We start from the raw sequence: 27971 nt of genomic DNA, 5'->3' as shown, positions 1-27971 counted from the left end.
AAAGTCCTCAAAATGTTGTGGCCAAACTCCAGAACTACCAGATAAAAGAGAAAATACTTCAAGTGGCCAGAAAGAAACAATTCAAATATTGAGGGTCCACAGTGAGGATCGCACAGGATTTGGCAGCCTCTACTCTGAAAGATCGGAGGGAGTGGAATACAATTTTCTAGAAGGCAAAAGAGCTCAGGTTACAACGAAGGATCACATACCCAGAGAGACTGAGCATATTCTTCCAGACACAGAGATGGTCATTCAGTGATATAACAGAGTTCCAGACCTTCCTGATAAAAAAGCCAGAACTCAATGGAAAATTCAACCTCCAATTACGAGATGCAAGAGTGACATAGAAAGGTAAACAATGAAAACACACACACACACACACACACACACACACACACACCCTGCTATTTGATAAGAGCAAACTGGTTATGGACAATTAGAGGGCATAAGTATAAAATACACAAAATGATTATTAAAAAAATCTTATTAAGCGCTACAAAGGGACTGCAATGGAAGAAAAGGAATGAAGTGGAAAAGGGTAAATTATGCCGCACAAAGAGGCATAAAAACAGTATACCAGAGGAAAAGAAGGGAGGGAGATGAGAATCATATGAGCTTTCCCCTCATTGGTTCTGGTGCAAGGAGGGTATGACAACCAGTTAAGCATAGGACTCTATGGAGAAGAAATTCAAAAAGTATCATTTTAGAGGGAAAGAGGGGAGGGAGAGGAGCTTTGCATGAGATTTGTTCCTGTCACTCTTGGTGCGAAGAAGAAATAACATACTTCATTAAGTATAAAAATATCCTACAGGCAGTAGGAGGGGGAAAAAGCTATAAAAGGGGGGGTAGTTAGTAGGGAGGGAAGAAGAAAGGGGAAAGGGGAGGAAAAGGGAGGGAGGCTGATAAGGGAATACTGAGGGAGGCGGTGGTCAAAAGGAAAACTATTAAGGGGGGAAGGGAGAAGGGGAAAAATATGAGCATTAATAGGGGAGAGAATAGGATGGAGGGAAAGAAACAGATAACAATCATAACTGTAAATGTGAATGGAATGAACTCTCCCATAAAATGGAGACAGAGAGCAGAATGGATTAGAAATTATAATCCTATAATATGCTGTTTACAAGAAACACATCTGAAACAGAGGGATACACACAGGGTAAATGTAAAAGGCTGGAGTAAAATACATCATGACTCAGCTAAAGTAAAAAAAAAGCAGGGGTAGCAATCCTTATCTCAGATAAAGCAAAAGCAAAACTCGACCTAATTAAAAGACATAAGGAAGGAAACTATATCCTGTTAAAAGGCACCATCGGGAATGAAGCAATATCATTACTTAACATATATGCACCAAGTGGTATAGCATCTAAATTCCTAGAGGACTAGGTAAAGGAATTAGAGGAAGAAATAGATAGCAAAACTATACTAGTGGGAGACCTTAATCTCCCCCTCTCTGAACTTGATAAATCCAACCTCAAAATAAACAAGAAAGAAGTTTAGGAGGTGAACAGAATTTTAGAGAGGATAGGTATGATAGATCTCTGGAGAAAACTGAATGGGGATAAAAAGGAATATATTTTCTTCTCAGCGGTTCATGGCACATACTCAAAAACTGACCACATTCTAGGGCATAAAAACCTCACAATTCTATGCAGTAAGGCAGAAATATTAAATGCATCCTTCTTAGATCATGATGCAATAAAAATTATAAACAGACTGTCATTTTTATTCTATCTTTTTTTTAAGTGTTCAAATGTGTTTCATGCAAATAACAGATTAGAGTTTTGTTCTCTCATATATCACACTTCGGCTTTTTAAAAAATTTACTTTCACTTAAAGTTATGAATTAGGTTTATATCTCACTCCCATCCCCACATGTTAAACTTTTCCCTAGATTCATATTTTTGCTTATTCATCCCTTTTTATTATTTAATCTTATGAAAGTGCATAATACTTCCTCCTTTTCTTCCCCTCAGTTAACTGGCAAGCAGAGTCCCTTTTTCTGTTGTCCTCTTCAAATTATTATCTTTTTTTACATTTCATTTTCTGGGCCTTTCCCTTAAAAATAATTTCCCCATTTCTTGTTATTTGTTTTTTTTTTCTTTCTGACTATTCCACCCTATTCTTTTTGAGTTCACAACACTTACTCTGAGTTAATCCTTCATTCTTTGTATTTCTTATGTCATTAATACTTTTCAGATATCTATTTTGGCTTCCCTCTTCTAAAGAGATTCTGCTATTGCCTTGGAGATCATTTTCTGTGGCCCTCATTTTTCTACTATTCCTCGTTCTCTAAAACATGAATTCTTGCAGGTGATAGAGACTACACTTCCCCATTGTTGGAATCCTCCTATGGCTTGATTATTTAATTCACTCTCAGCTATTTCCTTCCTCATGATCATCTTTCACATTGACACCTCTTCCCTAGGTCCATGGTCTTTTACTCTTCTCTCAATTGCCCCCAGAAGCTCTGATTTCCCATCCCCCAAAGTAAGTAGCTGTTCTAAGTATTAAATCCCAGAAGATAATAACCATAAGATATTTCCAATCTCTCTTTACAGGAGATCCCTTATCATCAATCAAACAGCATAATTTTTGATCCACTGTTAGGAATCTACGCCAAAGAGATCATAAAAAAGAAAAGGACCCTACATGTATGAAAATATTAATAGCAGCTTTTTGGTGTGGTGGCAAAGAATTGGAAATTGGGAGATGATCATCAAATGGGGAATACCTGAACAAGTTGTGGTATGTTAATGTAATGGAATAGTATTGTGCTCTAAGAATCATGAGCATGAGGATTTCAGAAAAACCTACACAGACTTGCATGAACTGATGCAAAGTGAAGTGAGGAGAACTGGAACATGCTACATAGTAACAGAAACACTGTGTGATGATCAGCTCTGATTGATATAACTGTTTTCAGCAATAAAGATAGTAATCCAAGACAAGTCCAAAAGACATTTATGATAGAAAATGCTCTACACATCCAGAGAAATAACTGATGGAGTCTGAATGCAGATCAAATATTATTTTCTCTTTATTTTTGTCACTTTTCCCCTTTTTATTCTATTCTTTCTTTTATAACATGATCAATATGGAAATGTGTCTTTTGTGCCCTTTTGATTTTATCTTAGTATGTGGTATGAATCATAGGTAGCCTTTTGTATGACAGGACTTCACAACACAGCTCAGAATTAACCAGGTGGGAAAATGTCTTCCAAGGAAAATTGAGTCAAGAGGGTCTTTACCTTAGCTTTCCTAAGTCCACACCTCCATCTGTTCCTCAGGGATCCATAGTTTACAGATCCCACACGATTGAGCTTCCATTCCATGATGAACTGATGGCCTTATGAGAAGTCAGACATTGATACCTGAAATTGAAACTTACAAATATATCAGATTAAAGTCCCATAACATTCTGCCTCAAAGAGCAAAACTTCATTCATCATATGTAACCTATCTACTGCACTACCTGGTTGCCCAAAAATTATTTATCAGTTCCTAAATTGATGGGCATTTGTTTTGTTTTCAGGTCTTTACTACTAGAAAAAGAACAGCTGTAAATTTGGGGCACATGTAGGGTCCTTCCTTCTGTCACTGACCTTGGTGAGATATATGCCCTCCAGTGGCATCTCTGACTCCCAATGTAGAGATGTTTTAGTCTCTTCATGTATTTCCATGATTTTACAGAGTGCTGGGAACAATCCACATCTCCACCAGCAGGGTATTAGTGGGCCTGGATTTCCACATTCCTTCTCCTTTTACTTTTCCCATCATCTTTGTTCTAATATGGTGACTTTGAGATGAAAACTCAGTTATTTGGAATTGGATTTCTCTAATTATTAGTAGTCACTAGGTGGTGCAGTGGACAGACTGGGGGACTGGAGTCAGAAAGACCCATCTTCCTGAGTTCAAATTTGGCCTCACACACTTTCTGACTGTATGACCCTGGGCAAGTTGCTTAACCCTGTCGGCCTTAATTTATTGGAGAACAAAATGGCAAACCACCCCCAGAATAGTTGCCAAGAAAACCTCGCGGACAATATCAGCATGCTGTGGTTCACAGGGTAAGGGACAGTCAAACCAGACTGACCCACAACAATGTGCCAAGCATTGTGCTAAGCACTGGGGATACAAAATGAGGCAAAAGAGTCCCTGCCCTCAGGGAGCTAGAGTCACAAGGGGAGACAATATACAAATGCTTACAAAGCAAGCTGTGTAGAGGATATGTAGGAAATAAGTGAGAGAAGAAGAAAGGTTGGAGAAGGTTTGTGTAGAAGGGGGGATTTTAGCTGGAACTTAAAGGGATCCAGGAAGGTCAGTGGTCAGAGCAGAGGAAGGAGAGTGTCCCAGGAATGGGGGAGGGTTAGAGGAAATGCTGAGAGCTGGAGGGACTTGTGAGTGGAACCTCCAGGAGGCCAGTGTCTCATGGAGGAGGAAATGTGGGGGAGACTGGAAAGGGAGGAGAGGACTGAGGTGTTCTGGGCTCTGCATGCCAAGCAGAGCATTTTGTATTTGCTCCCAGAAGCATTAGGGAGCCACTGGAGTTACTGAGTGGGAGAGCTAGGTGACCTGGGAAGACTTGAACTTCAGGAAAATTATTTTGGGACTGGACTTGAATGGGAAGAGACTTGAGGCAGGCTGCAGGTCTTTGTCTCCTCCCCTCAGACATAGGAGAATAACTAAGATCTCTGGGAGCCCTAAATTTGATTCAGTCCAGGGCAGAGGAGGGTCTGGCATAAGAGACCCCAACTCAAAGGGAGGAGGGGTCTTTGCTTGGAGGCATCTCTGCTTTATTGTGGTAGGGGGGGCCAGCGCTGGACCCCAGTGCTAACTAACTAATCCAGACTGGGTAAAGAGTTTTGGATATTCCGCCCTCCCCCCACCTCACCCACACACACCAGGGCTGGGAGGGGGCAGGGCAGGGTGGAAACAGGTTTAACCTAGCCTGGGTGGGAAGGCAAAGGAAGGGGTGGAGGGAGAAGAGGTATAAATAGTGGGAAGTATGAAAGGTTGGAGGACAGATTCCTGGGAACAGTCACTCTCTGTCTTCTTTCAACTCTCTAGCCTGAAGGAGAAGACACCAATTCTTTGGTTAAAGGAAGTAAGTCTGGGTTTCAGGTGCCCCCCCAACCCCTCCCAAACTCTGCTCTCAGCAGCCCCACAGATATCTGCCTTCCCCCCACCTCCTCTGGTAGATCAACAATGTCCGGCCCTGGAAATGAAGCATGTCTCAGAATCTTTTTAGCCTCATGTCTCCCCTCCCCATGAACCCCTCTCTTTTCCTCCCAAGAGAGAACTCTATAGCAACCTGTCCTTTTCCCCCCATGATGGGAGGTTGTGTGGTAGAGGGGCGGGAGAGTGCTTCATTTGGAATCAGGCCATGGGTTCGAACCCAGCTCCCCTGGGTCCCAAAACTAGACTCTAGTAGACATACAGTGCTTATTACATGTGATCTCATTTGATCCTCACAACTCTGCCAGGTAGGAATTCTTATCCCCATTTCATAGATGAGGAAACTAAGGCTGAGAAGTGTGGTGACCTTCCCAGAGTGTTAGCAAGGACACATCAGAGGGAGGATTCTTAACTTGCATTTAACTAACTCCAGGCTCTACCCACTTAACCTTGGCTACTATCACTGAACCTCAGTGTTCTCCTCTGCAAAATGAGGGAACTGGACCTTGTGACCTCAAACTAAGCCCCTTTCAGGATTCAAATATATGTGCATTCCTGTGAACTGGAGATCAGCTTAAAAAAAGCTCAGGGACATTTAGAGTTGGAAGGATGTCAGAAAATGATCTTGGAATTGCCTACTGGTGTAAATCTGTGACCCAGGCTAGAATACTGGCTGTTCCTTAATGGAGCTGTGACCCTGTGATGGCCAGTCATTGACTGCTCTAAGCCTTGTTCCTACAGGCCAAATGAGGGCAAGGAGCTGTGAGGGCCCCTCTGGCTCTCACCCAGGGTCCTTTGAGAGCTGGCCCCTTGAAAAGTGGACTCCAGGGGTGGCCAGGTGGCCTTGGTAGACCCGGGATCGGTTCTGGCCTCAGATACTTGGCAGCCACACAAAATAACTGGCCGTGTAACCTTGAGCAAGTTATTTAACCCCAATTGCAAGAAAGAGAGAGAGAGAGAGAGAGAGAGAGAGAGAGAGAGAAGAAAGAAAGAAAGAAAGGAAGAAAGAAAGAAAGAAAGGAAGAAAGAAAGAAAGGAAAAGTGGACTCTAGCCTGTGAAACCATCTCTGTCCTCTCTCACTTTCCTGTTTCCATGCTGCTATCTTACCTTGGACAGCTCCCCAGCTGTGCTGGGGCCCAGGCTCAATTGGGAGAATCCTTCAGACACATTGTGGGGACCTGAATCCTCCAACAATCAGCTTTCTCCCCTGCTCCAGTTTTCCTAGGCTAATTAGATTCCTGTGGGCTCCTTTTATTCTCCACTTCTCTGTGCTCTGCTCTTCTCTCAGGGACAGGCTCTGGCCTCCTGGCGACTCTCTTCCCACATTTAAAGGGACAAATATAAAATGCCCTCCTCTCTCCCCCAGCACTGACCCATTTTCAAAAATTGTTCCAAGAAACCTTGTTGGCCTCACCCCGGAGCCTGGCATATAGAAGATGCTTTTTTGTTGCAGTTTTAGAAGTTTTCAGTCATGTCTTTCTCTTTGGAAGCCCTTTTAGGGTCTTCTTGGAAAAAACTGTGATTTGCCATTTCCTCCAGCTCCTCCTTACAAATGAGAAAACTGAGGCAAATAGGCTTAAGTGACTTACCCAGGGTCACACAGCTAGTTTTGGAATTTGAACTTAGGTCTTCCTGACTCCAGACCTGGCACTCCATCCAGTGTACCACTCAGAAGGTGCTTAATTAATGTCTACTAATGGATTGGCCTGATCAGCCTCATTGGCTGAGGGGGGCAGGGATGTTGGTGATCTCTGAGGATCCTCCTTCATCTCAGAGCCCAGGAGCCTTGGTGCCCAGTTCAGCTTGACTTCTTAGTGCCCATGGGGCAGGGACTGGGGACTCTGAGCCAAGGTATCTGTGTCTGCCTCTTAAATGACGGGGGACCTGGACCTTGGTTCTCAATTCCTCTTCCCTCTCCCAGTAAATGAATGAATGAATGTTTATTTATTTAGATCTAATTACCTGATGTCAGGATTTGTAAGAAGTGCTAGGGATTTGAGATCGGAAGCACAGATCAGCCCCCATTAGCCACCTAATTACAGGCTCTGTAATTACAGGCCTTTGGAAACCCTTTCCTGAAATCTTTTTAAGTGTGGAGCTCCTGATTGTAGATGGAATGAGAGTGTGGTGGAATTATTGCCCTTCTCCCACCTCTGACCCTTCCTCCATTAGCTTGGATTAGCATTTGCTATTGCTTCATTCCCCACCCCCCACCACCACTCCTAGATTCCGAAAATACCCTTTCCCCTCCCTCATTTTCTGGGTCTTCATTCCTGCACCCTCTCACCCATCCCCCTATTCTCTTAATCTTGGATAGACCCGGAGGGGCCTGGGGCTCCTGTTGGCCATTGAGACCCCTCCCAACCCAGGTATTCCTTCAGCTCCCCCTCAACATCAGCCCTAGTTCTTCCAAGCCTTGAAAACCCAGCTCCTCTCCGGTCTCTGTTTTCATCTGTAAGATACCAACGATGCCTCCCTTTGGCCTTCTGGTCTAGCTTGGCGATCTCCTGGGACAATGAAATGCTAATGATTCTCCCCAGGATGTATCCGGCCCAAGTCCCAGCCCACCCCACCTCCAGCTCTGACATTTTCCTTTTTGGTCTGGTCCATAGCCCCAAGGATGTGTTTGTTTCCAATTCCACTCTCTGACCCAGTTCCAGTGTCTGCCAATTAATTCCTGGAGAGAAAAACCCAAACAGTCCTTGCCTTGTGGAGTTTACCTCTTCTGGACTGATGTGGGGATAGCCACAGTTATGAATTGGGGGATGTCTCTGGGGGTATTGTCAGGAAGTCCAGCTTGCATGGGAAGGAAATGTGCATGTATGACTGTTTACCATACCATACCATGCAATATCTCAGCATCGTAATTTCAATGCAGGGAAAAACTCACACATATATAATATATATTTATATATTATTATATATAATATAATATATATTATATATAATATATAATAACAGATTATTAAATTTAAGATGCAACTTTTTCTTTCAAAAATATATTTTTTGAAACAGTACAAATTTTGAAAACCCATTAAAGAAAATAGCTTTGGGGGGAGGGGCAATGAGTATTTTTTTAAAGGGGCAGTAGGCCAAATAAGTTTGAGAATCTCTGTTTTGGCTTCATTTTCATCCCCAAACTTTCCCTCTCCTTTCCAAGTCAGCTAAGGAGAGCCAAAATCAATACCCACTCTGCTCCCCTACCCGATTCTTTAGTGCCAGTCTATGCCCTAAGTCTATGCCACTCTCCAGCCCAGCTGTGGTTTCTAAGGTTGACCTCCCTGCCCACAAGTCACCTTTGCCAGATCAGATCCTGGGTGGTGAGGACTGCCTTCCTTTTGCTAAAACAATGGCAGAGGATCATTAAAGATTCTGTGCTGGGTACTGCACTCATCCCACCCCCAACAGCAATCCCACAGCAGTTCTTCTCTGGCCTTCTTCCTGATTTCCTGCCATACTCATGCCCCACCACCAACATGTCCTGCTTTCTGCTTACCTTCCCTTCCCTTTAGAGCGTGGGTTTTCAGGGATGGACTTCAATTGCTGAATTAGGCAACAGTCAAACCCCTAGACATAGAGGGAGAGGTGAAGGTTTACATAAGCGGGTAGAGAATGTTTTATAATGTGAGCTGTACCATGTGCCCTGGGCCCAGGGGTCCTGATGTCCTGGTCTCAGTCCCTCATTAGTATCTAGCTAATGAGATCTGAGAGAAGACCTCTTGGGAAATAAAAACAAGACGAGGGAAAGTCCTCCTCAGTGTTAGGATTGGGGTGTGGAAGGTCAGGAATGGAGATGGGCCCAGAAGGTAAACTTTCATTCTGGAGGAGAGTTCAGCAGGGGTGGGCAAGTCTGGGCCCAGGCTGTAGAGAAGAAAGAGAGACCTGAGGTGGGAGGGAAATGGGAAGGCCAATGGCTGGGAGAAAGAACCAGGAAGGGGGCTGTAGGCTGGGCATATCCTTTTGCAGAAGATGAGTGTAGCAGGGGGAGAGCCAGGAGATTCTGCTGAGAACTGTTGGAATGTAAGAACAAGGCAAGGGAGAGAGATGGGAGAGCAATGAGGGGGAGGGGAGCTCTCAAAGATGGCTGCTTGGCTATTCTTCATTCTGGAAGAGGATCAGAATGATCGGACTATGCTAGAGTCAAGTTTCAGTGTGCCTGCCTAGGGCTGATCAGACCAATATGAGCCAGGGATGCTGTACCATAAGTCAAGCACAAATAATCCATGTGAACATTTGGCTGGATTCTCTACACTTGTGCATCTTGCCTTTTGGGCTTTGTTTGTTTTTTAGCTGCTCACAGGGCACAGCACCCTGTCTGATGTGGGCAGGCCATGCGGGGCAGTCCTGTGCCAGAGTCCCCTATGTCACACGATCAATTCCAAAGCTCTCGAGAGGGTCCTTGTATGGCTTCTTCTGACCACCATGGGAATGCTTACCCTGTGTGAGTTTGCCATAAGATAGGTTTTTTTTGGCAAGTGTACATTTTTCAACACAACAGTGTGGCCAGCCCATGGGAGATGGCTCTCTGAAGCAGAGTTTGAATGCCTGGCAGTTTGGTTAGAGAAAGAACCTCAGTGTCTGATCCCTTATCCTGCCAGGTGATCTTCAGAATCTTCCTAAAACAATTCAAATGGAAGTGATTCAGTTTCCTTGCATGGTGCTGGCACTGTCCAGCTTTCTTTCACAGGCTTACAACAAAGAGGTCAGCACCATGGCTCTGTAGACCTTCAGTCTGGTAGTCAATCTAATACCTCTTCTGTCCCACACTTTCCTTTGGAACCCCCCAAACACTGAGCTAGCTCTGGAAATACATGGGTCAACCTCATTATCAATGTGTACATCACTGGAAAGTCCACTACCAAGGTAAGTGACCTTATCCAGCATTCAGAACTTCTCCATTTGCTGTAAGCAATGTTTGCACCTATCCATGGCGTGGTGATGGCTGGTGGAGCACCTGCCTTTTCTTGATGTTAATTGTTAGGCTAAAATTAGCGCAAGCAATAGAGAATTGATCTGTACTTTGTTACATCTAAGTTTCAGAGGCTGCACTGAGTGCACAGTCATCTGCAAACAGAAAATCATGCCCCAACCCTCCCTCCGCTTTGGTCTTGGCTTGTAGCCTTTTCAAGTTGAAGAAATTGCCATCAGTCTAGAAGCTGACCTTGATGCCTTCTTCATTTCTTTGAAGGCATTTGGTGGGTGATCTCCTTGGTGGAATAAGAGTTTGGGAGCCTGGGAGGAGGGCAAGGGACTAGAGAGGTCAATTTAGAATCCGGAGTTTAGGACAGTGCTAGACTCTTGGGATAAAAGGAGCCACCCTGAGAGGATGGCTGGAAGCTAAAGCACTGTGAGCCGAGATCTTTCTGCCTTCTTTTGGACTGCAGCTATCTCTGCTTTCTGGGAGCCAGCTTCACATACAGGTTTCAGGGAGGTCTGAATGAGGACCCCTCCCCGCACCCCACTTCTGCTGGCTTCCTTTTCTATTGGGCCTCATCTTCCCCCTCTGTCCTTTTGGTGACTGTCCTTCAGGCTTCCCAAAGCAGGCTCCCTTCAAAGTCCTGGCTCTGGGGATTGCCCCTGCTTCTTGTCTGGGCTCTCTGTCACATCCCAAAGGTCCTAGTGATGAGGGACGGGATCCCTGATCTCATCCAAGACCAGAAAACCCGCAAGGGCGTCTGGAAAGAATTCAGCTCAGCCTTGCTTGGAGTTAAGAGTTGAGAAAGTTTATTATTATGCCATTACAGTGGGCAAGAGTCCTTTAGGGGACCTGCAAGTGAGAGGGGTACATGCTTTTACCTTTATAGGGTAGGGCTGCCATTGTCAAGGCTGACCAGAGGGGAGGGGCCTCAGTGCACAGACAAAGGTCAGAGCTGACCCAGAGGAGCTTGTGAATAGACAGTTTAGATAAGATTTGGGCCAGGTCGTTAAGAAGACAAAAGGCAAGGACAAAGGAGGGTGTGGGCCAGGCCAAGGAGAAATGGAGAGATTAAGTAAGAACAAAGGGGTCACAGAGTATTGCCTCGGTGGAGTTTGGGATAGGGAGAAGGGGCAGAGCTCAAGGGTGGGAAAGGACAAATTGCAGTTACAACTTCACAGACTGGTTTTACAAGTTGGTTTCACAAATTGATCTAGACCCCAGGTACCCCATCACTAGGGTGCCATCCCATTTTACCATTGGGTCACAGTGACCTGACTAACATATCTCATTCATAGTATCAGTTGGAGGCAGAGCTCTGGGTCTGGGGTCATTGAGATGTTGCTTGGTCTCATCCCACCTGGGATCCCAAAGCTCTTTTGCCTCCTGGATCCCTGTGGGAAGATGGGGGAGGGGCATGAGGTTAAAGAGAAGGAGTTAGAGTGAGTGGCAAGTCCTTTTCCTGGTCAGACCAAGCTCAGGTCCAAGCCTGACTCTACTGCCCTCCTTCTGAGGTGGAGTCTGTCCCCTGAAGGCAGGGAAGGGCCTTTGTAACCATTCAGAGAGGTCAGCATCCACCCTAGGAAGAGAAGGCAAAGACAATGTCTCTACCATTCTGGGATTCTTCCTCCTCAGGTCAGCTTGCAGAACCCAAACCTGTTCCTAAGAGAGAGCCCAGAACCAGAGGGAATGGCTCCTGGCACCCAGAGACCCTCCTTCCAGGTGAGTGCAGTCCATCCACAGCCCTGACCAGCATCAGCAAACCTGGAATCCAAGAGAGCCAAGGAAGCTTCCTCCTGCCAGACACAGGCTGTCCTTGGCAGGGCTGTCTGCAGAGCAGAAATTGTCCTCCTGGTTCTGTTCATGTCCTTCTGCCTCAGGCCACACAAAGCTTCCCTGGCCTCTCAATCCCTCTCATTTCCCATTTCTTTGGTCAAGTCAATAAGCATTTAGAAAGTGGCTCTTCTGTGCCAAGTACTGGGCTAACCTACTGTGGATACAAGGGAAGGGGGAAAAACACCAAAAAACAGTCCCTGCCCTCAAGGAACTTCCAGTCTAATGGTGAGAGAGCATCTCATCATCTGTGTCCAAACAAGCTCTCTACAGTATGGATGGGAAGTACCTCAAGAAGGAAGTCTCTAGCAGTTTCAGGGACCAGAAAAACCTTTTTCAGAAGGTGAGATGTTAGCTGAGGTGCGAAGGAAGCCAGGAGACCCAGGTGAGGAGGAAGGGCACAGGGACAGGGCATGGAGGGTCTTGGTCAAGAATCACCCAGGAGGCCAGTGTCCCTGGGTCAAAAAGGAAAAGAGGACAAAAGTGTAAGAAGACTGGAAAGGGTTTAGAGGCTGGTTATGGGCCTTCTGGATAACTAAGTACAGCCTTTTGACTGAATCAAAATTTTACAGAACATGTTTTTCAGATTTCCCAATTAAAGCATCACTGCTAAGTTTTGAGACAGCACGTTCAGGAAAGGAAGGATGAAAGCTAAGCTGTGTAAAGGGTTAAGGAGTAAGTAGAGGGTAGCAAGGTGGCCCAGTGGGTAGAGCACTGTGCTTGGAATCAGGAAGACTCCTCTTCATGAGCTCAATTCTGGCCTCAGACACTTAATAGCTATGTGATCCTGTCACATAAGTGACTTAACTCTGCCTCAGTTTATCATTTCTAAAATGAGCATGAGCCAGAAATGGCAAATCACTCCTGTGTCTTTGCTCAGACAACCTCAGATGGGGTCTACAAGAGTCAGATGCGACTGAACAACTAAGAAGTGAGTGAGAGGAAAGTAAAAAGTTCAGCCAGATGTTTCAGGGACTTTGGCCAAGAAAAGGAGGTGAGATAGAATGAAGGGAGCAACTGATAGAGGATGGTTAGAAATGTGAAGGAACTGAGGGGGAATCACTGAGTGTGCCAACTTTTGGGTAGAACAGGATGGAGTGGGATCAAGAGGCCATGTACATGGTGGGTATTTGCAAAGAAAAGGCTCCCATATTCTTAGAGAATGGCGGAAAGAAGGCATCATGAGATCACATGAAGAGGTTCTGAGGAGAGAATACAAGCAGTCATCCAGTCAAGACTTAACAAGTGCTGACTATGTGCCAGCTACTGTGCTTAGTAGGGGTCATGCAAAAAGAGCCAAACAGCAGTGTCTGCCCTGAATGCGCTCCCAGTCTAATGGCAGAGAGAACAAGGACACAAATATGCGTAATGAAGCTATACGCAGCTTTCCACAAACTTCATAGAATTTTCTTTGACATTTTTTCCAGCTTTTATTATTCCAACGTGATTCTCACTTCAAATGAAAAAGTGCTTTGCTCAGTATTCCATTGGACTCTGAAGGACTGGTTTCTAGTGTTGGCTCTGACACTCATAAAGGTTAAATTGAGTTTTAGGCAAATCCCTTCTCTGGGCTTCTGTTTCCTCTTCTAAGTTGATGAGGACCAGATGAATCCTGCAGTCCCTTTCACCTGTAAATCATATGACTTTTGATGATTTAGGTATTGGTGACATTCAAGGATGTGGTTGTGGACTTCACTGAGGAGGAATGGGGCCTTTTGGACCATTCTCAGAAAGAGCTGTACAAGGAAGTCATGCTGGAGAATGTCCAGAACCTTCTGTCCCTGGGTAAGGGCCATTTCCTCTCTTTCTTGGTGTTAATAGTCGAGTAAAAATTATCTCAAGTGTTAGGGAATGGATCCACACTCTGGTGCATCTTAGAAGCTTCATTGCACATACTGTAATCTGTGTGCACCAACTCTCTATACACTTTGGTCTTGGCTTGTAGCCTTTTCAAGTTCAATAATTTGTGGTCAGTCAGGTAGCTGGAGATAAAGATCTGGGTTCATTCTCAGAGGAAGAAAGTGAAATTTTAAAAACCGGCTCCTAGGGGTGGCTAGGTGGCACAGTGAATAGAGCATCAGCCCTGGAGTCAGGAGGACCTGAGTTCAAATCCAGCCTCAGACACTTGACACTCTTACTAGCCATATGACCTTGGGCAAGTCACTTAACCCCAATTGCCCTCCCCCCTCCAAAAAGCAAAAAAACCCAAACAAACAAACCCACTCCTACTTTAAAGAGAAATTTCAAATCGTCACAGGTTAAAAAAAGAGTTCTTTGAAGAACTCAAAAAGGACTTTAAAAACCAAAGGAAGGGTTGAGAAAAAACTATGAGGGAAAATAAGCATAGTCGAGGAAATCAAGAAAATTATGCAAAAAAGTCATCAAATTAGAAAAAGAAACCAAAAACATAAAAAAGAAAAATGGAAGAAAATAACTTCTTAAAAACTAGAATTGGGCAAGAGGAAGTTAATGACATTATAAAACACTAAGAAATATGAAAAAGTAGAAGAGAATGTGAAACATCAAATTAGAAAAAGAAATAATATGAAGACTAGATCAAGGAGACACTACAAGAATTGTTGGACTACCTGAAAGGTATGATCCAAAAAGAGTCTAGATACAGTATTTCAATCCATTATTAAGGAAAATTTCCCGGAAGTTCTGGAACAAGAGATAACATAGAAATAGAAAAACATTCATCATTCATCCCCTGAAAGAGATCCCAAGATAAAAACTTAAAAGAACATTATAGCCAAGGTGTAAATTCCCCAGGTAAGGAGGAAATACTCCAGGCAACAAGAAAACATGAACATGTAAATACCGTGGAGCTATAATCGAAGTAACACAAGACCTAACAGCTTCCACATTAAAAGACTCTAGGTCTTGGGACATGACATTGCATTTTATAGAGCAAAGGTGCTCAAATTGTGCCCAAAAATAACCCACTCAGCAAAGCAAAGTACAAACATGGGGGGGAGAGGAAGGGGGGGAGACATGTAATGAGCTGAAAGACATTCAGGTATGTAAGAGTAAAAGAGCAGAATTCAATGGAAAATTGAACATAGAAGATCCAGGAGAAATGTAAGATAAACATTAAAGATCCATTAAAAAGGACTCAATAATGTTAAACTATTTACTTTTTATTGTGTGAAAATGTTATTCTAATACCCTTAAGAATGTCATCATTACTGCAGTGATATGGAAGAAAAGCTTAAGCTGAGTTGAGTCTGATGGGCTGATTCTAAAGCATAAAAATGGGTAAGGAGAGGCAACATGGGGCCGCTATTACACACAAAGAAGTCCTGAAGGGGAGAAGTGAGAGAAAGGAAGCAGATGGAAGTGAAGGGCTCCGAGTGCCGGAACCTTATTCTTGTGGAATTAACAGAATATCTACATCATCTTGTTTTAGAAAAAGCAATTGAACTGGCCACAAATGTGCTTGCTAAGAATAAAGCATCAGGACCAGATGGATTTGCAAGGGAATTCTAGCAAACATGTAAAGGTCAGCTAATTCCAGTATTGAATACATTATTGGAAAAATAGACAAAGAAGGGGGACTGCCAAACTCCTTTTATGAAACAAGTATGGTATTGATATTCAAATCAAGAATAAAAAAGAAAAATATATAGACTAATTTGATTAATGTCTATGGATGCCAGACTCCTAAATAAATACTAGCTAGGAGATTACAACAATATATTACAAAAATTCTACATTGTGACCAATTGAGATTTATAGAAGGAATGGCTTAACCATGGATGATTTAACTTAAGGAAAATTATCCACATAATTTATTGTATCGGTAAAAAAAATCATGAATATGTCAATAGCTGAAGAATAAGCTTTTGATAAAATAGAACATGTATTTCTCTTAGAAACACTTGAAAATGTAGGCAAAAATGGATTTTATCTTAAATTGATAAAAAGCATATACCTAAAGCTGTCAGCAAGCATTACTTGTAATGGAGATATGCTAGATGCCTTCCCAGTAAGATGTGATGTTCAACAAGGATGGCTACTGTCACCAACATTATTCCTACTGGATTGGAGATCCTAGAACAGCAATAAGAGAAAAGGGACTCAGACCAGGCAATGAGGTAATAAAAATACTTCTTTATGCAGACAGTAACTCTAGACAGTAGAAAATTCTTGGGGGTTCACCTGCCAGAACCAGGAACTATATGAACATAAATGTAAAAAAAAATTATACAAAGAAAATCATAATCAAATAATTGGAAAATATTAATTGTTCATGGGGAGGCAGAGCCAATATAATAAGCGTGAGAATACCTATAATTATATCTTCAATGTCGTCCCTGTTAAATTACCAAAACCTTATTTTACCAAGTTAGGAAAAAATAGTAAAATTCATTTGGAAGAACAAAAGGTCAGGAATATGAAAGGAACTAATAAAAATGTAAAGAAAAGAGGTTTAGCAGAACTTGTTCTTAAACTATAAGGTGGTAATTATCAAAACTGGTACTGGCTAAGAAATAGGAAGGAAGATCAGTGGAACAGAGTAGGTATACAGTTTAGAGTAACCTTGTATTTGACAAGTGTAAAGAAAAGATTTTGGATAAGAATTCATTATTTGTAAAAATTGTTGGGAAAGCTGGAAAGAAGTATGACAGAAATTGGGTATAGACCAACATTTTATCCTCTGTCAAGACAAGGTCAAAATGGATATATGACCTAGATTTAAAGAGATACTACAAAAAATTTGAAGAACATGGAACATGTTATTTATTAGACTTACGAACAGAAGAACAATTTATGAATAGAGATAGAGAATAGAGTGAGGTGTGAAATGGATAATTTTGATTACATTAAATTAAAAATATTTTGTACAAATAAAATCAATGCAAATATGATCAAAAGGAAAGCAGAAAATTGGGGGGGGGTTTATACAGTTTCTTTTTTTTTATTTTTATTTTATGGATTGAAACAAGCATTTTCATAACATTACAATAAAAAAAGATGATTGCAGATGAAACTGCAAAAGTATTATGTACAACTTGCTATTCCTTTCAAATATAAAACAAAATTATCATATAGATTTCTTTTTTTATTCCCTTCTCCCCTAAAGATGGCTACCATTAGACATATACTATAAATAATTTCTCAGATACAGTTCTCATATCTCATATATACAAAACATACAAAGATCATTGTAAAATCTCTAAGAATATGAGTCATTCCCTGAGTAATAAATGGTCAAAGGATATGGACAGGCAGTTTTCCAATAGAGAAATACAAACAATTTATAGTCATATGAAAAAATACTTCAAGTCATTTTTGAGTAGAAAAATGCAAATTAAAACAATCTTGAGATAACATTTTATAACTATCAGATTGGCTAAAATGATTAAATAGGAAAGTGACAATTGTTGGAGGGAATGTGCAAAAATTGGGACAGTAATTCATTGCTGGTGGAATTGTGAGCTGATCCAAACATTTTGGAGAGCAATCTAGAATTATACCCAAAATGTTATTAAACTGCCTATACCTTTTGACTCAGCAATACCTCTATTAGGTATATTTCCAAAGATGATTAGGGAAAAAGGAAAAGAAATTCTATGTTCTCCATATTTATAGCAGCTCTTTTTGTGGTGGCAAAGAACTGGATACCCTTCAATATGTGCTATCAGAAACGATGAGTTTGATGATCTCAGAAAAACATGGATAGACTTGCCCAAAATGATGAGGGAGGAAAGAAGGAGAACCCAAAGAATGTTGGATAGAGAAATAGCAACATATTTTTAAGCACGACCCATCTTGACTATTATAAACTTCAAAAAATACAAAGAATATATGAAGGAAGATGCTATCTGCCTCCAGAGAAAGGACTGCGGAGCAGAAGGATGTGTGGAATAGTTATATGTGTGTGTGTACATACATGATCGCATCTGATGGCAGCCATCTCTGGGACAAAGGGAGGAGGGAAGGGGAAAAAGGGAAAAGAGAAGTAACTTTCTTACCTGTTTCAAAGGAATAGGAAGTTGTATGATAATTGATTTGCTACTTTATATGTAATCATCTTTTTTTATTATTATACCATGTAATGGAAAAATTTATTTTCTTCCATAAATTCAAAATAAAATGAATGATAGTCATTTTTAAAAACTGTCTGGGTTCTGGAGAAGAGATACAAAGGTAGATCTGTGGACCAGCGTACACATACATGGCACAGTAGCAAATGCTTACAGTAACTTTGTGTTTCAAAATTTTTAAGACAAGTTTTTTTAATAAGAATTCCAGACTAGTTGAAAATTGCAGGGAAAGCTGGAAAGTAGTCTTTCAGAAACTGAACAGACACCAATACCATATTCCATTTACCAAGATTAAAAGAACATGGAACATATTAGCAATCAAACTTAGGGAGAGGTGAGTAATTTCTGCATAAACAAGAGATAGGATGGTGAGGTGCAAAATGAATAATTTTTTTACAAAATTATATTTTAAAAGTTTTGTACAAATAAAATAAATGCAGCCAAAATCAGGAGGAAAGCAGAAAGAGGATGGGGGGGAATTTATAGACAGTTTCTCAGATAAAGTCTCATATCTCAAATACATGAAGAACTTGGTCAAATCTAAAAGAATATGAGTCATTCCCCAGCTGATAAATGGTCAAAGGCTAGGAGCAGGCAGTTTCTGCTGAAGTGAAAGCTATAAATAGTCAAATGAGAAAATGTTCTAAATCACCAGTCATTACAGAAATACTAATTAAAACAACCTTGAGATATCATCTTACAGCTATCAGATAGGCTACAATGATAGAAGGCCACAGCAATAAATGTTGGAGGGAATATGGAAAAGTTTGGACGCTAATGCACTGTTGGTGGAACTGTGTGCTGATCCATGCATTTTGCAGAACAATCTGTAATCATGCCCAAAGAGTTATCATAAAACTGTCTCCCTTTAGTCCAGTAACACCACTCTTAAGTCTGTTTCCAAAATGATTGACGAAAACAAAAAAAAATATTTTAAAATACTTATAGCACCTCTCTCTTTGGTGGCAAGAACTGTAAATTGCAGTGCCCATCAATTGGCTAAAGGCTTGAGAGGGAATGAGTATAGCCTGAGGTAGTCAGTAGCTTCAGCGGTGGTGAGGATGGTCTCTTGAGAATGCTATGGAAGTGTCCAGCCCAGCTCTCCAGGATAATATTCTTATCACTAATCAAGGGGCTCCATCAGCCCTGAGTAGTTGAAGTGAACTACAGGTCTTTGGCCCATACATGGCCTTCAGGGCATCATAAAATTCTTTGGTTTGTTACTATCAGCACAAAACTGAATTTCATCTGCCTTCTTACTGAGGTGAGAATCCTGAATCTCTAAGTTTTGCTTGCTTTAACTCTGAGAGGAATTAAACATGGCCTTCTTAGAGATGGGTGAAGTAACCTGCTGGTGGGCCTGTCAAGTTCTCATTTTTTATTTAGGACCTTCTGAATTTCCCAGTCATTTTCATCAAACCACTTTGAGTGTTTACTAGTGTTCTGGCCCAGATGAGGAAATGTGGTGCTATATAACAAATCTCTAAAAGTTGGTCACTTTGTTCCTGCTCAAATGTTGAAAATTGTTTTTAGGGTTAGTGTTCCCTCCACCTTAACAAGGAACTGTTCTCCCTTGGAGAATCACTCTAATCTGTGGCCATTAAGTTTTCTGGTTGTGACCTTGCCTTGGGGCTACTGCCTTTGTTGAATGTGAATGTTTCATCTCAGAGGGGTCCAACCTGCTCAGTGGGGCACATCTCCTTTGCCACTTTCACAGCTTGTCCGGCTCTTCTACTTACAATGACACAGTTTATTTAATGCCACTCTTTGCTCCAATAGCAGCTCCATGAAGTTTTATTAATCAGGATGGTGATGAGAAGCTGTTGAGCCTCAGAAGTCTTTAGCAACAGTCACTAGTGCATATATTTATGTGTCTATATGTTTTTGAGCTCTGATGTTTGTTTGCTTCAGTTGTAGAGACCAGGTCTGAAGTAAATCATATGCCTAGAAAGCTGGGAATATTTGTGGAAGAATGTGACCTGCAAAGATTCCTCAGTGATGCTCCCTGTGACTTCAATTTGAGAGAAATCCATGACTCCAATATCAGTGTAGATAGAAATCCAAAGAGTGACTGGGAATTGGATGAAATTGGACAGAGATTCAGAGAGTCTTTAATCCTGAATCACTGTAAGGAAGTGACCTCAGGGAATGACTATCCTCCAGATGGTAAATATAACAAATGCTTTGCTGAGGAGGCAGAGCATTTTCAGTCCCATGAGAAGCCTCCTGAAATGCCAGTATATCCAGGTAATCGGTGGGAAATGGCCTTGAGTTGCAGTTCTGACCTCATTAGATATCAGAAAAGTGAGACTGCAGAAATACTTTCTGTAAGTAATAAAGGTGGGAAGGCCTTGAGTCAGAACTCTAAGCTCATTACTCATCAGCAAATTCCCATTAGAAAGGAAACTGATAAGTATAATGAATGTGAAGCAACCTCATCCCATCACTCACTTCTTCCTTGCCGGATTAGATTTCATCCAGGAAAGGAAAGATTTGCCTGTCCCCCCAATGGGAAGGCCATTAGTTGGAACTCAGATCTTGACAGACCTCAGAAGATTCATTCTAGGGAGAAGTTTTATAAATGTCATGAATGTGGGGAGACTTTCTGCTATAGATCACTCCTTATTGGCCATCAGAGAAAGCATACTGGTGAGAAACCTTATCAATGCAACCAGTGTAGAAAGACTTTCACACAGAGTTCCAATCTTGATGTACATAAGAGAATCCATACTGGAGAAAAACCTTACAGATGTAATCACTGTGGAAAAACTTTTACACAGAGCTCCAGTCTTGCTGCACACCAGAGAGTCCACACTGGAGAGAGGCCTTTTGAATGTAATCAATGCAGAAAAAATTTCACACAGATTTCTGGTCTGGCTGCACATCAGAAAATCCACACTGGAGAGAGACCTTTTGAATGCAATCAGTGTGGAAAGGCTTTCACACAGAGGTGCAATCTTGCTGCACATCAGAAAATCCACACTGGAGTGAAGCCTTATAGATGTAATCAATGTGAAAAGACTTTCACAGAGACCTCCCATCTTGCTGCACACCAGAGAATCCATACTGGAGAGAAACCTTATGTATGCAATCAGTGTGGAATGGTTTTCACACAGTGGGGCCATCTTTCTACACATCAGAGAATCCACACTGGAGAGAAGCCTTATGGATGTAATCAATGTGGAAAGGCTTTCACACAGAGGTCTAGTCTTGCTAAACATCAGAGAATCCACACTGGAGAGAAGCCTTTTGAGTGCAATCGATGTAAAAAGGCTTTCACACAGAGTTCCCATCTTGTTAAACATCAGAAAATCCACAACAGATATAAGGATAATGAATGTGATCAATGTGGAAAGGCTTTCAGATTCAGTTCTAGTCTCGCTTTACATCAGAGAATTCATACTGGGGAGAATCTTTAGGAACTTCATTCATCATGTGGAGGCAGGATGTAATGACTGTGTTCATGTGACAGTAATCCTTAACAGTGTTGGTCCAAATTCCTGCAGGACTCAGTCGCCTTTTCATGTATTCACTCTAGTTGTTGGAGGCAAAATGTCCCACATGCACATATGTCCTAACTTATGTCTAAGTATTTGCTAGGTTTTCAAACTCCCCACTTGATCGGTCTGTAGACAAGCTAGAGGAAGGGGATGCATTTGGTGGACTAAAGAGGAGCTTGCCAAGAGGAGTTAGAAAGCTTTAATCCACTGAGTAAGTGGAAGGGAGCACTTACCCAGGAAATGATGGGGAGCCAGGCTGGTGGGATGTTCCATAAGGACAGTCAGCACAAACAGTTCATTCTGCTGTCTTACATCAAAACGGGGAGCAGGAGTTTACACACAGTGAATAGTTGGTTCAGAAATGGAACTTGCCTACATGCTAATTATTAACAGACATCATTTCATGATTTTCTAATTCATCACAGATGAAACTCACTTATTATTTAACATTTAGCCCACAAAGCTCCTTACTTCTCCTGAGAGGTCCTTGTGCTTTAAACTAGAGTCTCTGAACACTGTCAGTAGGGCTGGGGAGATCTTTTCATAGGTTAGGTAAGAAGTCCAAGAAACCTCACAGACAAAGATCTCCCAAGAGTTAGTCATTTCCCATCATTAGTTTCTTAATTGAAACAAAATATACCACATTATTAACATTTTGCCACATTCTATAATAGATATATTCATGATCTAACGGCACTCAGATAAAAAGTAACCTGCCTTGTCAGCTTTTTACCCCGAATGTTATAACACTAGAGAAAGTTCAATAGAACGCATTTTTCAAAAGCTATTACAGGGGAAATTACTCATCCTGTCTTCCTTGACATTTTAGCAATCACATCTAATGACAATGAAAACCCATTGTTTAGTATGGAGTTAGTACAGTCAATTAAAGAAGAAGCAGCAGCTCATTTCTGCAGTGTTTGCCACATGCCCGGCTTTCCTCTGCAGTTCTTCAAAATTACTTATAAGAAATTCATCAAGTTGAATGGTTCTTTAAATTCCTTCTCTGCCCCCAACATAGATGTTGTCCAGTTTGAGCCCCCTCCTTACCTGAGAAAGACCTCTAACCTAGATTGGCCAATTAGGATGGACACATTTTGGGCCACTCTGAGTTTAACATACCATAATGCTTGGGGACTCTGGCAAAACAGACATGCTTTGCTTTGGTTTCTGACTGAACCCAAGCTCTCCTGCTGTACTTCTGCCAAGGACCTAGCCCACTGAATATTTTCCTTAATTTCCATGGCTCACTCTTCTTTGTTAGCAGCAACCCTCTTTCCTGTTCTGTTCTGTTCTGTTCATGATAAAATAAACACAGACATCTCAGAACTGTAATTTCAATCGACACTGTTATATTTCTTATTTTTCACAAAACTCTCCCATTAAGAAATTCCTTTCTAGTAGTATAATTAAATATATTGGAACTGTATTTTTGGCACCCTGAGTCAGGAAGGAGGAGGGGAAGCTTACTGACTTCACTTTGAGGGTATAAATGTTCCTACAAATGATTCCTTCTGGGAGTTCAGAATTATTTTCTGACTCTCATACATGCATAATTCTCTGGTTTAATGAGAATATTGAAGCATGTTATAGCACATGTACAGCCTGATTCTGTTTATTCTTTGGACCAACTGTTTGTTCAATGGTTTGCCATTATTGGTGCCATGTAACTAGGGTGAGGCTGATGGAGTGCAAATATGATTCCCCCCCCCCCCCCCCAAGCCAACACCAGTGACTTGATGCCACAGCACCGGGTTTTTCCTGGAGTCTCATCTTTGCTGGGTGTGTGGCTGACTCTTTGCTTCCAGATCTGATTCTCAGACTCCCCTGGGTTATTTATTCTCTTTAAGGCAGCTTTTGGCACAGGGATCACTCTGGCTTTTTCTCGGTCCTCTTTGGTAAAGGTTCTAAATTGGTTTATCTTAAGTGTTAAAAAAACAAATTAAGTTTAAAGGCTAACAAGATGTCTAAAGTAGGAAAGTTTTTCACTGCTGGTGCTGAAAACAGCAGAGAGAGCCAGAAGCTTCTTCCCTTAGAGCCGGCAGAGCCACTTCAGTTTCAGCATTCTTTCCCATGCCATTTCCCTTAAAAGTTTTGGTCCTGAAAGGGACTCAGATTTCTGAACTTAACTTCATCGGGACCTGCCCCTTTAAATCAGCAATCTCTGGGGAATTCTGAGGAAGACTTGCAAGATCTGTTCCCATTCTCTCTCTCTCTCTCTCTCTCTCTCTCTCTCTCTCTCTCTCTCTCTCTCACATAGGAGAGGTGTACAGGGGCTACACTGTCAGTCCTGGATCTTTGCAAATTCCCCAATACTCTTCCTCAGAGCAATAATAGCCTATTGGTAATTGAGGCTTCTAACAAGCCTCTCTGAGCTTTTGGACTCCCTCTCCTGTCATTAATTGCACACCCTATATTTGCCCTGTTAATTGTCTGTGTTTGTGTCTCTATGTTGTAAAATGTCTGAGTCATGTTTGAACTGTTGGTTAGATGCTGCTAACTTGGAAGATTTAGAATGCAGCCAGCCAGAAAAACTAAGGACTGTAGTTAGAGAAACACTGAGAAAGATGAATGAACTCTCTTGTTACTTTGAGGTCATAGCTGAAAGAAGGACAAGTTAGATTTTTTTTTAAGAGAAAAGCCTGTAAGAATTTTTTGTTGTCTTCACTCTGGCCAGTCTGAGGCTGCAGTAAAAATAAAAAAGTTACATACAGCTAAGAACATCTTAGCAGATTCTAGAGGTTTTGAGATTAATCGTTAAGGAGTTTAGACACTGATCTTTTTTTTCCTTTTTGGAGGGGGGAAGGTAGGGCAATTGGGGTTAAGTGACTTGCCCAAGGTCACACAGCTAGTTTAATATTAAGTGTCTGAGGTCAGATTTGAACTCAGGTCCTCCTGACTCCATGGCTGATGCTCTATTCACTGTGCCACCTAGCTGCCCTGATACTGATCATTTTAAGATTGCCAGAGAAAACTGCTGAGATCGGGGGTAATTTCAGAAACTCACTAGAAGCAAACACCCTAGCATATCCAGGATGGCTGCTAGCACAGGTTCTTTGATCTGCTTTTCTAAAGCAAAGTGTTAACAATCTTGCTTTAATCAGACATATATAATTTACTTACTTCAGGGGAAAAAGTCAGCACCCTGAACTTCAGAGAAAATACAAATTACAAGCAGATGAAAAATACAGAGAAAATAACACAATTCAACAGACCAATAGACAGGGCTTCTAGCTGTCTGACCATTACATACACACATACATAGTTACCAGAGAGAGAAGCACCATCATCTGGGTTTTCAAAGGGGTGGGAGGTGGGGAAAGATGAAGGGGGGGGGGATCAATGGCTGCCCAGAGTCTCATCTGGCCAAATCACAGCTCTTCCCATAAGTGAGCCCCAAAGCAAAACCCCACCTCAGGGTAATATAACCTTCTCCAGGGTCAGAGGACATCACAACCTTAGTGACCCACTGCCTAATTACAAAGTAACAAGTTGTGGGCCTTCCTGAAAAACAAGCCTCCCCTAAGCAAAATTCTCTTGTTGGACTTCAAAATGAGGCCCATTAAGTCACAGGGAAGATCTTCAAATTCCCTTACCATTATACTCACCTGCTAAAGCACTTCCTCACAAGCCCAATTCCCTCCTGCCTTGCCCTGGCTCCCCCTCCCCCAGCCAGGAGTGCATCTCAATAATGGGATTATAAAAAGCCCTATGTTTTCCCTGTTATCCCCTCCCATCCCAGATCAGATCAAGAGAGGAAAATGCTGGGGAATTGTAAGGAACTCATAATTGTAACTTCCCCACCTGGTGGAAGGAGGAAGGCAACAGCCACAGTGAGGACTCCAATGGCAGTGGGCTCAATGGCTGCAGTTCACCCCCCTAGGCAAAGCATGAGAGTATAACCCAGATTCAGTAACTTCTACCCACCCTTCCCCAGAAGCTGCAAATGGCCCAACCTCAGCAACGTGTGCCGCTGTGGGCTGAGGGGAAAAGGGGGTGGGTTAGGGCCCACAGCCAACACTATGAGGTAGAGAAGCCAGCCAGCCTCTGCCCTTGCTAAGCCCACCCTTCTCCATTATAGTTGCAGAAATGTACCAGCTATGTAATTTGTGGCAGACTATTATCTCTGCCCCATTTCCTGATTTGTAAAGGGAAAAATAAAAATGGTTGTTGTTGTGGAATCAAAATGATAAAGTGATTCTACAATGTTTAACAAAATGACTGGCTTATGCTAGGTACAACATTATTATGATTTCTCTAATTTAACATAATTGTTCCATACCTGTTAACTTTGAAGTAGTTTTAAAGTACCAAAAGTAATAAAATCAATAATTCCTATACGTGATAATCGGAAAATGCAATTGATGTCATCCGAAATTTATTGTTTGTATTGTATTTTACATTTATTGCATTATATTGTATTTCTAAAATCTCTTAGATTGTAGAATTTGAGAGATCATTGTGAGGTAGAAATATTGTTAGATACAGCAATTTTTAATCTGGATTTTGTTGCATATGAATTGGGCTTTTAAAAGGATGTAATTTATAAATTAGATAATTTGGAATATTAAATAATGAGGTATATTTGGTTGTAAAAAGGTAATAATTATAGATAATGATATTTAATGATAGTAAATTTTCATTTGAAATCTTGGTTATTATGAAAATATATAAGGTGGTTCAAAATTGTAGTTTCAACATATTAGTGATGAAATGAATTATTTTCTGTGCAAAATAATTGGAAATGCATTCACCTAAATTGAATATGGGTTTGTTCCAAGTTTTAAATACATAATATTGTTTAGGGTATTGTTATATTTCTAAATTTGGTAAACAATTGTGTCAGGTATGTTGTTGGAAAAATCAATTCCTCTTATATTATAGCTAGATTAAAAATTGTTCCAACAAAAAATACATAGGGGACAATGAACAGTTAAGATAAACTTTCAGGTTTTGTATATATTTAAGAGGAAGTTTTACCTAGAATTCTTTTTTTTTTTTTTTTTGCTTTTTGGAGGGTAATTGGGGTTAAGCAACTTGCCCAAGGTCACATGGTTAGTTTCTGTGTGTGTTAAGTATCTGAGGCTGGAACTTGAATCCAGGTCCTTCTGATTCCAGGGCCGGTGATCTATTCACTGTGCCACCTAGCCACCCCTCACCTAGAATTCTTATCAACTCTGTGCAAGAGTTACCTATCAGATTGGCTAACATAACAAAACAAGAAGATGATAAATGTTGGAGAAGATTTGCTTGAATTGCAACCCTAATGCAGTGTTGGTGGAGTTGTGAATTGATCCAACCATTCTGGAGAGCAATTTGGAACTATGCTCAAATCTAGCAAAATCACTACTAAGTCTGTATCACAAAGAGATCATTAAAAAAAATGGGAAAGGACCCACATATTTAAAAATCTTTATAGAAGCTCTTTTTGTGGTGGCAAAGAACAGGAAATTGAGGGGATGTCCATCAATCAGGGAATGACTGAACAAGTCATGGTATATCAATGTAATGGAATACTATCATTCCACAAGAAATGATGAGCAGGCAGACTTGAGAAAAACCTGGACTTACATGAACTTGTGGGGAGTGAAGTGAGCAGAGCCAGAGCAGTGGATACCATAACAGCAACATTGTTTGAAGATCAATTTTGATAGACTTACCTCTTCTCAGCAATGCTATGCTCTAAGAGAATTCCAAAAGACACGATGGAAAATGCTATCTACATCCAAAGAAAAAACTATGGCGTCTGAATGTTTTTTCTTTCTCATGGTTTTTCCCTTTTTTCCTTCACAACATGACTAATATGGAAATGTTTAATATGATTGTAGGTGTATAGCCTATATCTGATTGAAAGCTGTCTTGGGAATGGGGTAAGGGAGAGAAGGGAAAAAATTTAGAATTCAAAATCTTATAAAAGTGAAATGTTGAAAACTAAAAATATTTTTTAAAGAGTTTTCTGGGTTGTGAAAATCTTACTGAGTTAATGGGAAACCTTACACAAAATAGGGGTGTGATTTTCAAGCCTGTTTCATCTAAGGAGATGTGTATGTGTGCACGTGTGTGTATTAATTTGGAGGTTTGTAGACTACCACATTCACTATGTGAGATTCCAGAATAATAATTTTCCTAATTTCTAGTGATATTTAAGGACCAAAGGAAAGAAAAGATATTGAGTAAAAATGTCAAAGGCCTGATAAACTTCGTTATTGTGATAAGGCTAATTTAATTGGGTGTTCTTGGCTTATAAAACTGAATCTCTTCCCCATTATAACACCTTTTTGACTAGGAATTTTGTGATAGCTAGAAATTGCGATAACTAGGAATTCAGATTGTTATAGCATTTTGGGAATTTATATTACTTAAAAGACATTTAGGGTTCTCATCATATTCAGGAAACAATATCTAAATATTTTGTATGTTCATACCTCTTCCTTTCCCTCCCTCTGACCATTTGACCTGAGGCTCAGGTTTGAAATGTTCTTCTATGGCTCCAGATC

At 41.2% G+C, this 27971-nt stretch overlaps 2 protein-coding genes across 2 annotated transcripts in view; one reads left to right on the top strand and one right to left on the bottom strand.

Moving 5' to 3' along the window:
* LOC138168165 (zinc finger protein 3-like) overlaps positions 1 to 27971 on the bottom strand; it is a 220635-nt gene that overhangs the window by 45875 nt on the left and 146789 nt on the right. The window lies entirely within an intron of this gene.
* On the top strand, positions 11743 to 21400 carry LOC138168163 (zinc finger protein 665-like). The gene is made up of 4 exons (XM_069097208.1): positions 11743 to 11813; positions 13583 to 13709; positions 19886 to 20346; positions 20518 to 21400. Exons 1-4 carry the CDS (start codon positions 11781 to 11783, stop codon positions 21391 to 21393), a joined length of 1497 nt encoding a protein of 498 aa, XP_068953309.1. The 5' UTR covers positions 11743 to 11780; the 3' UTR covers positions 21394 to 21400.

This window comes from Petaurus breviceps, unplaced genomic scaffold (assembly GCF_028583685.1).
Source record: "Petaurus breviceps papuanus isolate PSGF00001 unplaced genomic scaffold, PetGlider_PUasm1.0 355, whole genome shotgun sequence".
NCBI classification, from domain to species: Eukaryota; Metazoa; Chordata; class Mammalia; order Diprotodontia; family Petauridae; genus Petaurus; species Petaurus breviceps.
This window is presented reverse-complemented; position numbering and strand designations above follow the sequence as displayed.